We start from the raw sequence: 10,310 nt of genomic DNA, 5'->3' as shown, positions 1-10,310 counted from the left end.
GGAACATGGTGAGAAGAAGGAGTAGAAGAAGGAGAATCCCTCCATCGAAAAGGCGAATCAAAAGAAGAAGGTTCAGGCCTATCGTGTTTCCTCTGCCTCAAGAGCTCTTTCCGATCCCACGATGCGTGATCCTGCGGCATCAAGTTATCCAGAAGAATCGCATATGAGTAACCCCTCCCTTTAACTCCAGATTCCCCCCCCCCCTTCCCGTCGTCACCAAAAAAGAGATAAGGCCTCGAAACAAAACAAAATCAAGAGCGCAGCAGCTGGAGGGGAGGAAACCAAAATCAATGGAAGGCTTCTTCTGAAAAAACAATAAAAATCAAACTAGGGTTTCGTCAATCCGAAGTAAACCCAGAAAACAGAATCAAAAACAAGACGGAGGAAGGTGGTGGTGGAAACCTGTAGAAGAGAGAGAGAGAGAGAGCCCAAAGCTGTATTGTATAACAACAACACTAGTGAGAAAGAGAAGGAAGGAAGAGATTTCACCGGTGCTAAAAAAAGAAGAAAGAGGTTTCCTTTAATTTCGGGGTTGAAAAAGTGGGATTTATATCGGCGATTTCTCTGTGTATTATGTATTTTAGCTCCCCCAAAACCAAAAAACAAAAACCAAAAGATAGAGAAGAAGAAGGAAGGATGAAAGAGAAAAAAAAATATAATTATCCCTCTCTCTCTCTCTCTCTCTCTCTCTCTCTCTCTCTCTCTGTAACCTAAAGATGCCAATTAAACTCTATTTCATTTTCTTTTTCGCGTCCGCTCTCTCTTCTTTTTTCTTTTATATATTTATTTTTTTAAAATTGTAAATATGGCCAAAAAGTAAAAATTAAAAAAAATGATTTTACTTTTTTTTTTTCGATCAAATCAATATGACTTTGTCTACTACAACGAAAGTATTATATTAACAATTAGTAAATAATTATAACCAATGAGAAGAGTGATAATTATTTTAATTTAAAATTTAAAATAAAAACTTTATCTTCTTCATTGACTTGGGTTAGTTGATTGATTAAGCAGAGAGAGAGAGAGACGCCTTCACACCGCAGGCTCTTCTCTTAAAAAGATCTTTTCTTTTTGTTTGGGTCTTCTTCTTCGTTGTGAGATGGCGCATCAAGACAACTTTGTTCATCATCATCGGTATAGTTCCTGTCTCTTTTTTTGTTTTCTTCCACATCGTATCACATTTGGAAGCTGGTTTTTGATCTGTTATTAGGAGTTGATGTTTGGTTTTTTTGGTGCATTGTATATATATAGGTCTATTGATTCAGACGCACGAGATCCTACTTCAAGAACTATTGAATTTCTTCGTGCTCGTTTACTTGCTGAAAGAGCTGTTTCCAAGAGTGCTAGAGCTAAGCTTGATGGACTCGCTGATAAAGTTTGTCTTCCTTTGTGTTTTCCCAGTGAAGAGTTCTTTTTTTTCTTTTAAAAGCTTATGTCTTTGTCTTAATCTTGTTAGGTAGCAGAGCTAGAGGAACAGCTAAAGATTGTATCTTTACAGAGAAGAAAGGCTGAACAGGCAACTGCTGAAGTTCTTGCGATCCTGGAAGAAAATGGATACACTGATGTCTCTGATGATTATGATGATTCCAACTCTGACCATGAATGTTACTCTCAGACAAATTCAGGTAAGTGTTCTATCTGAGTGGAGCAAAGTTTTTCTTAAGTTATATTGAATTTGGTGGGAGGGTTTAATGAGATCGAACAAGCTCTCAGTTTTGGATGTTTATTTCTTTTCTAGTGTTTGGCAAAAGTTTATCCTGGAAAGGTCGCAGGAGGGAACCGGCTTCTTCTGACAAGATCAAGGATAACCGGAATAGGAGAAACCTTAGAAGTTTCGAGTCTCCTTATTTTTCCTCACCGAGACACCGACAAGGGAGATCTTGTCGGCAAATAAGACGCAGTGAATCAAGGTCTGTTTGTTATCTTTAGCTGCTCAGTGATGAGTAGCTATCATTGTGTGCTTGCCAATCAATAACCAAATTGTGCAAGCATTTCTTAGAGACATGTGCTTAGTTATTTGAGATTGAAGGTGTTCTATCTCTTGTTATATACATCATAGATTGGCCTGGTGGACTTATTGGTAAAGCTATTGTAAAACTTTCTTACATATACAGTATGTTGTGTATTATATAACCAACATTTTTGTACTTTTCAGAATTGCATCTGAAGATTACAAGAGAGATGGAAACTCAGTTGATTTTCAAGAAAATGGAGTTCGCACTGAAGTTCTTCCTCAAACGATTGAAGAAGCATCCAAAACCGTGGTTGATGGTACTGCTGTGAAGGGAGACGAAAGTTTGAACAAGTTGTCAAATTCAAACGGTTTAGACAAGGATTACAGTATGGACATCAACTTGGAGAGAGCGTTAGAGAATCGTGCCCAGGTTATCGGGTCTTTCGAAGATATGGAAGAGACTCAAAGGGAATGGGAGACAAATTTCAGAGAGAATAAATCATCTGCCCTGGTATGCCCTATGTCTCAGGTTTTGACCTCTTAATAAGGATCTTATATGTGAACTACAACATCAGTCTGTGATTATGGTATTTTCATGCTTAAATGAATAAAAACTTCAAAGTTCAAAATGTTTAAAAGGGAGTTCCAGATTTACGTGGGGTTGATAATTAGGCATATATTTCACTTTTTCTGCATTTGATTCACTAGCTTAGCATCCATCACGAAAATGCATGAGAATACATCGAGTTTTTTTATCTGTCTTCTTTCCATTGTGATAAAAAGTTATGGAATTGTTTGTTTTCCTTCTTCTTTATATTCACTCTTTCCTTCTTCTTAATATTCATTCTCTCATATAACTATCTTGTTCACAAATATGAAAAAGGTCCAATTAAATTTAGCCTCGGTCATACACACAACAAGTAAAGTTAGCCAAACAGATCAACAATTTCTATGAGTTCATCCTGATCAACATTTCTTGTCCAAACTTGCAGGATTTATGTGATGTAGGAAACCATTCAGATGTGACGGATGAAAGTAATGGGGAAAAGGCCCAAGCTCAGCTTCAAGATTCTATGGTAGCCCTCTCACTCCGTGATACAAGGTCTATAGCCAATGAAGTTGACTTTAGGGAACCGTCTGAATCTTTGTCGCATGGTTCGCCTGATAATTCAGTAACATCACCTGATAAGTGTTGCAAAAGTTGCGGTTCCAGATCTGTGGAACAAGATGCTTCTCCTTCTGGAGACAAAGGAAAACAAATTTCTGAGAGCCCTAAAAGTGAGTATTCCCATTCACACAGCTGTAAAGGTATCATTGAGCACTCTTCATCAACTACTCGGTCACCTCCTGTAACACAGGGTTCCTTTTACAGTACTACCACTACTACCCAGAAAGTAGAGTATCCAATAGTTCCGCTGAAAGAGGAGAAGGCTGATACTTGTGAAACTGTACTCACCGCACTAAAGCAAGCTAAGTTGTCTCTGCAAGAGAAAGTCAATAGCCTACATATCAGAAAACCTGATTGTCTCTCTGAAAGCTCATATCCTTCAACTCCAGGTTCATATATGAACACATACGCACTACCAATAGAACCCGCATTTAGTACTAAACCATCTCTCCCTGCTTCCAACATTGGGTCCATGGTAGAGTTTCCTGTTGACTGCGCTGGACTGTTCCGTGTACCCACTGTTTTTCCATCTGATGCTTCAAATAGAAACAATATTCTAGCTTCAAGTTCTCAGAAAGCTATTGTTACCCATATGCCTGAGCGAGACATTGCCCTAGTACCTGGAAATCTCCTAAATGCTGGCTTCCAAAGCCAAGTAGAAACTAGTCCTCCTTTGTCAGTGGATGACCGACTTTTGACCACCCCATACATCGGTGGACCAAAACTATGGTCCAGCTTCAGGGCAGATGGTCCACCGATGGTTGATGTTCCAGGATTCAGACTTTGTAAAGGTACATCAAGAGTTTCAGGCGGTGCAATCTCTGGTGGAACATCTGGTTTTGAAGGTAACCAAGTATCCTCTACTAGCTTCAACTTAGATAGACGAGCAAGTACATATACTCCCGTGAATCCTAGTAGAAGCTTGTATCCCGATTCAGTTCAAAGTAGTAGAGAATTGTATTCGACTCCTTATTACACCCGCCCGATTCGGCTGCCTCCTACTGGTGGTTCAGATGATGGCTTATTTAGGCGAGTATGATTGATTCTGCTGGATGCTTGTGATCAAACCTGCATACCGTTATTGGTCATTTTAGAGTGTTGTTGTATACACTGTTTGTAGGCCTTTGTATGGATTTGGCAGAAACAGCGTCAAAAACTGTAAAGAGAGATGCAAAACTTGTGTATTTGATTCATAACTCTGTAACCCCATAGGATCTTGGTCGTTGATAATGTATGAAATCCCGTTTTATTGATTAAGTTTGTGCGTTCATATGATCAATTTATGTTATTTAACAGGCCAATATGTGCAAAACGATGATCACAAGCCGCAAGCCAATGATACTGTGCAGCCATATCTCTAGAACACAAAACAAGAAAGAGATTTGTCCAGAAAAGTAAAAAAGAAAAGCTTTTTTTTTTCTTTTCTTTTTTTGAGCGTAAGAGAATTATATTCCTTACAGAAAGAGATGAAACTCAAGACTCGAGTACATACAATGGAAAATAAGAAATCTTCACCCTGTTTTCGGTGTATTTTGCTATACAGAACCAACATGGGCAACATTTCATCGTGTTCACGCAATATGACTAGTTTTCATCCCCATCAGAAGATTGATCGTCATCATCTTCTTTAGGAGAAGGTTGATCATCATTACCCGTGGTGTCGTCCTTCTTGCCACTTCTTTCGTTCCTCTCATTCCATCTCGCCCAGGCCCACTTCAGGACAAGAAACCCTCCAAGTGCATATACCTGAAACAGTTTTAGGGAATAATTCAGCCTTTTGCAGGAATTGATCAGCATCAGAACAAATAAAGCACAGCACAACCTAAACATTTACAGGTGCAGGTACCAAAGTCATGCTATTAAATTATCAAACTAGCCATTGACGCTTTGATGATTAATACCACACTTGCAATCCATTGTGAAAACTGATCACACTGTTGATTAGTTAGGAAAGCAAATTGAAAAGAAGCACAACCCAAATAGCATGCTACTCCAACCAATCTCCAATAACCCACACAAATGAGGCATCATTCAGCTAAATTGTTAAAGGTCATCTAAAGCATTCTAATGCATACAATTGGCAGAACTTGAAAAGATACAAAATCATAACAAAACTGCAACCATTTTTCAGCACTCAATGTAACATTGAACACTGCAGCAACTTTTGCAAATCAAGATATCAACTTTTGCCCTATTGGAAAAGAAAAAGCCAGAATTTTATCAAGCAACGCATAGAGTCATAATTATGAGCATCTATCTGCCTTGAATCAGCCATGGTCCCTACCATTCACATTGCTCTCCACATAAACAACATAACAAATTAGGTCTCAGCTCTCACCAAACTCAAATCACGTCTGCAGCAACTTTTGCAGATCAAGATAGCAACTGAACTATTTGCATATTGGTAAAGAAAAAGTCAGAATAGTTTCAAGTAAACAGGACGCGCTAATCTGAGCCACGCACAGAATCATAATTATGAGAGCATCTGCCTTGAATCAGCCATGGTCCCTACCATTCACATTGCTCTCCACATAAATAAACATAACAAATCACCTCTCAGCTCTCACCAAACCTCAATTCTAAAGCCAATTTCAAATCACAATCCATCCAAAGAAAAGCCCTAAATGAAGTACACATCTCTTGTCAAAATCACCTGCCAAAGGATGACGGAGTTGGAAGTCCTGCCGGAGCTGGGCTCAGCTTCAAACTTAATCGGCTCTGCGCTTTTGGGTGGATTGTAAGGGAAAGAGACAGCTTCGTAAGTAGACTTCTGAGGCTCCTTGTCGCCGGAGACAGCCGTGGGTTTAGAACCACCACTGGCATCAGTAGCAGGCTTAGGTTTGAGAAAAGGGAACAAGTTGGTGACGAAAGGAGGAAACTTTAGAGTCGGAGGTGATGAATCAGAGGCATGAGAACGGTCTTGAGCTTCAGCCATTGTTTCCACCGTCTTTTAGGGTTTTGAATCGGTGGGTTTGGATTAGGCTTCTTTGCCTAACTTAGTAGGTAGAGAGATAGATGCAATACAATTGTCTGGTGGTCACTTCTCTCCACTTCTCCTCCTTTGTATATCGACACGTGTCACACGTGTTGTCTTTTTCTAGGTTTGTCTTTATTAACCTATTAAATGGGCTGGAAAGCCCAATCTGGCCCATCATTATTTTTTGTGATATATTCACCGTCTTCAATAATAGTTTTTTTTTTAAATCGAACCAGAATCTGAGAAATTCGTAATCATCAAGTTGAGCAAATTCAAAGGTTGTAACTTTCTGGGGATTTTCGATGTATCATCCGACAAGGGGTGGAGTTCGTGGTGGTCGAGATCGTAAGTTTTCATTATAAATTCATTTTGGATGTCGCTTCTAATTACAGGATCTGATATAAAGTTATCAATTTTAGGGTTTCTATGTATATTCATCTCAAGTTTTTTTGCTATTTCTTTAATTTGATTTTGATTTTTGGGGTTTTTTTAATGAATAATCTAGGGTTTGAGGGTGTGGATTAGGATATAACCATTTGTGGGAGAAGCTGAAATATTTTCATAAGATGTAGTTGATCGATTGGGATCCTCATTGTTGTCCTATATGGTATTTTGGTTATGAGTAGCTTATATTGATTATGCATACTGGAGAGATTGTATTACTAATTGAATATGTTTATAAATTCTGCAGAATTCAGTTGGGATGAAGTGAAGGCTGATAAATACAGGGAGAATTATTTGGGTCACAGTATCAAAGCCCCTGTTGGAAGATGGCAAAAAGGTACCTTTTTCTTATGACACTGAACTAGAAGTCATTTTATGTTTCCTTCTCTGTTCAATCTCATTGTAGTTTAGGTAGTCAATCGTTAAGTTACTCCTTATCTGTGTATATTTTCTCATGATTTTGCTATCCTTTCTTGCTATGAGATTTTTGAAAATTGATTGAAGTTTAGGGATTTTTGACTGACATTCATATTCCACGTACAACAACTGAACAGGTAAAGATCTTCACTGGTATGCTAGAGACAAAAAGCAAAAGGGTTCTAATACGGATGCTATGAAAGAGGAGATCCAAAGAGTTAAGGAACAAGAGGAACAGGCCATGAGGGAGGCTCTTGGCTTGGCACCAAAGTCCTCTACAAGACCACAAGGCAATCGCCTTGACAAGCAAGAGTTTACTGAACTTGTGAAGAGGGGTTCTACAGCTGAGGACTTGGGTGCAGGAAATGCTGATGCAGTGTGGGTTCACGGCCTTGGCTATGCAAAGTAAGTTCTTTTTTTTTTTCTGTGTCATCTCTACTTTTTAGGTCTGTTAATGGTTTTGGTCGTTTCATGCATTCGTACCTGTTAGTTTACTTTTGTCTTTCTTCTCACATTTTTAATGCAATCTTGTACAGAGCACCACGACCTTGGGAAGATCCCAGCACCCTTGCATCCTCTCAGAAAGAAGACGCAGAGCCAGCAGGTTTGCCGGCAGAAGCATTAGGGGTCAAAGCTGTTGAAGATGGACCTGTTGATGTTGAGAGGGACCAGAAGAAAGATAGGCATGAGGAAAGGAAACCTTCAAGGAGAGATAAGGAAGAAAGACATGATAGGCGTGAAAAACGCGAAAGACATGAGAAGCGACGCACTCGTGATTCAGATGAGAGAAAGAAGCCCAAGAAAGAGAAGAAGGATAAAAAGAGGAGGCATGACTCTGATTCCGATTGAAGTTAATGTGATGGATCTTTTTTTCTCTAAGGAGGGAGCTAGAGTGCTCGGTTCTGGTTACCGTAATAAAAATCCAGCTGTGTCTTCTGCAAGAATTAAACCTGTTGCTCATTTCGTATTCAGATCATGGAGCAAGGAATGAAAGATATCAATGTGCCTAGTGTTGTTGGAAATCATTTGGAGAACTGAGTCGATGTTTTTCTTTAAATATGTAAAGATAATGTGATCTGATGTTGTACTAAAACAAGACAAGTGTTTGAGCTCATCTGTGTTATTTAAAAACCACTTAACGTTACATCATGTCCAAAACATTAGTTCATGTTCATAAAGAAAAAGGGGTATCAAAATGCTTCAGAGAAACGTAAATCAGCAGGGCCTGGTCCTAATATTCCTTTCTGTTCACTAATCTTCCCTAGTCCTTGTGATGAATCGTCCGCACTTGTGTCAGTGTTTACCGGCAATTCTCTCTGCACAATCGTGAAGAACGATTTTAAAATGGACCAAATATAATAAATTCCAGGCAAGGCAACTGTTGTGTTACTAACTAAAGCATAGATTTTCTAATCATACAGTCTACATACTAAAGCCCTAGCCAGAATCTTTTTGTCAAGTAACAGGGAAGTAGAGAGTAGGACTTGCCTCATCATGATTATTGGAAACCTCAAAAGGTACAGGGGTCGTTAGAGGAGGTTCAAGATCTGGGTCAGGCTTCTGAAATATGAATGTTGCATACAGCCCTGTGAAAGTAAGGATAGATAAGTATCTAAGAAACGTATCGAAACTGGAGATTAGATAAGATAAGATGATGACAAGGTTACCTAACAAATCTAATGCTCGTGGAAGAAGTTTTCCCCTAGGGTCAACTAAGTTCGGACCAGCATTCATCAGCAAACTTCCAGTGTGGGCTCTGCAATGAACAGAATCAGAAATGTACTACAGCCTTAGAAAGAAGCCACTATATGTAAGACTTCCTAACCTGTTATCATCATAAAAATCTGTTAAACTTTGAATCTCCACATACTCAAGGCCAGCCTCCCTTGCTAACCTGGATAAAAATGATATGTACAGATTTGACGTCATTTGTAGCTGAACTAGAAGCAATGTCACGAGTGCAATAAAGATCTAATTAACTTTAGGTGTTTAAGAATAATTAGAACCCCCAAGGTAAACAAGTGCACATTGTTGATGTGGTAATGCCATATCATCGAATTAGTGTTACGCTTTGCTGAACAAATAGGTAATATCACAGTGCACGAGAACCCACCTGATTAAGCTTGGGAAGTGAACCAAGCAATGGTCTTCAGAAGCAGTTTCACCAGAAAATTTCAGCTGGTACCTCTTTCCAAACAGCGGAAATCTAAAAGAAAGGCAGAAAACTCAACTTCAGAAAAGGAACAATATGGCAAAATGAAGTTTCTCAGAAAAAGAATGCTCACTTTTCTTCCTCCAATTCGAAAGTGATCACGTAACTTTCAGACCGAATGTAGTTGGGGAAAACATTAGGCTTTGTACCGCTCCTGTTGTGGTATGCTTCGACATTTTTCTGGTACTTTGCCCTGTGTGACGAGAATGTTAAGGAGCGCAGTCCAACTGAACAAAATATATAGGCAGTCAAATGTTGAACTTGATGAACTGAAACATCAGAATGAGACGATTTCTCATTTTATAATTTAACTCTAAACACTTGATAATACACACATCAAACTAGGTAGGAGGTCTTTTGTGATACGTTTCATACACCAGTAGAGTGAAGTGAAAGGGATTTACACCAGAGAATGGAAAGCATAGATGTGATTTCATTTAAACAAAGAAATATGTTCTTTTCATGTAATGTAAACAATAATGGAAAAGTTAATTGCAACAAGACAATCTTATCTAATACATTCAGTACACAAACTGGCACAAGATTCATTTGGAATAGAGAAATTAACAAGGACAGCAGAAGAGCCCAACAGGCATTCACGTTAAGACACAATAATAGATAGGAAAACCTCATTACCATATAGTGGACGAGTCAGGAGTAATACCGAAAAAATAACCCCCCGGTTTCAGTAAACATGCTACATTAGTTAGGAGTCTTCTCGCACTCTCCTCAGTTTCAAAGCATAACTACAGAAAAGAAGATTCACTAAGGATTATAGACCATCTCATCCTTGCTATATTACATTTCATAGGCACAGAGAAAACAGACAACAAAATCTCAAACCTGCAAATGGCGCCAACAGGAAACTAAATCAGCCTGCCCCAATTTCTTTTGTAGCTGGATTTCAAGATCGTCCTGTAACACCAGTGACACAACAACTAAGAAATGAGCTCCAGATTACTTAAATTTAGCTGATACACAATGGAATAAAACAAATAAACACAGTAGAGCAGGCCTAGCCTTGGAAGGATCAGCTTCAAAGAATTCCACATCGTAATTCTTCCTCTGACTCTCCCAAGCTTCTCGTACATAAGAAATCCCAGAAGACGCTGTATCTAATTCCCCCCCCCCCCCCCCC

The 10,310-nt window shown here is 39.0% G+C and overlaps 4 protein-coding genes across 5 annotated transcripts in view; 2 read left to right on the top strand and 2 right to left on the bottom strand.

Annotated features, from left to right (window-relative positions):
* LOC104711777 lies at positions 1,007-4,392 on the top strand. Its single transcript, XM_010428534.1, has 6 exons — positions 1,007-1,134; positions 1,252-1,375; positions 1,457-1,625; positions 1,739-1,910; positions 2,156-2,465; positions 2,947-4,392. The coding sequence occupies exons 1-6, from the start codon at positions 1,100-1,102 to the stop codon at positions 4,159-4,161; spliced, it is 2,025 nt and encodes a 674-aa protein (XP_010426836.1). The 5' UTR covers positions 1,007-1,099; the 3' UTR covers positions 4,162-4,392.
* Positions 4,514-6,153, bottom strand: LOC104711773. Its single transcript, XM_010428527.1, has 2 exons — positions 5,776-6,153; positions 4,514-4,868 (listed from the first exon to the last, which is right to left on the bottom strand). Exons 1-2 carry the CDS (start codon positions 6,055-6,057, stop codon positions 4,707-4,709), a joined length of 444 nt encoding a protein of 147 aa, XP_010426829.1. The 5' UTR covers positions 6,058-6,153; the 3' UTR covers positions 4,514-4,706.
* Positions 6,205-8,104, top strand: LOC104711775 (multiple myeloma tumor-associated protein 2 homolog). Its single transcript, XM_010428528.2, has 5 exons — positions 6,205-6,223; positions 6,336-6,444; positions 6,791-6,880; positions 7,098-7,365; positions 7,497-8,104. Exons 2-5 carry the CDS (start codon positions 6,402-6,404, stop codon positions 7,807-7,809), a joined length of 714 nt encoding a protein of 237 aa, XP_010426830.1. The 5' UTR covers positions 6,205-6,223; positions 6,336-6,401; the 3' UTR covers positions 7,810-8,104.
* Positions 8,046-10,310, bottom strand: part of LOC104711776 (mRNA cap guanine-N7 methyltransferase 2-like) — a 5,613-nt gene continuing 3,348 nt past the window's right edge. The window contains exons 3-11 of one of the 2 annotated variants that reach the window (XM_010428530.2): positions 10,193-10,287; positions 10,016-10,087; positions 9,809-9,918; positions 9,246-9,365; positions 9,074-9,166; positions 8,786-8,854; positions 8,628-8,716; positions 8,449-8,546; positions 8,046-8,276 (exon numbers count right to left, since the gene is read on the bottom strand). In XM_010428530.2, coding sequence (XP_010426832.1) covers positions 8,151-8,276; positions 8,449-8,546; positions 8,628-8,716; positions 8,786-8,854; positions 9,074-9,166; positions 9,246-9,365; positions 9,809-9,918; positions 10,016-10,087; positions 10,193-10,287 — 872 coding nt within the window. In that variant the 3' untranslated portion in view covers positions 8,046-8,150. The remainder of the gene's footprint in view (positions 8,277-8,448; positions 8,547-8,627; positions 8,717-8,785; positions 8,855-9,073; positions 9,167-9,245; positions 9,366-9,808; positions 9,919-10,015; positions 10,088-10,192; positions 10,288-10,310) is intronic. The other variant, XM_010428533.2, reaches the window with a different exon arrangement.

This window comes from Camelina sativa, chromosome 9 (genome assembly GCF_000633955.1).
Source record: "Camelina sativa cultivar DH55 chromosome 9, Cs, whole genome shotgun sequence".
NCBI lineage: Eukaryota > Viridiplantae > Streptophyta > Magnoliopsida > Brassicales > Brassicaceae > Camelina > Camelina sativa.
This window is presented reverse-complemented; position numbering and strand designations above follow the sequence as displayed.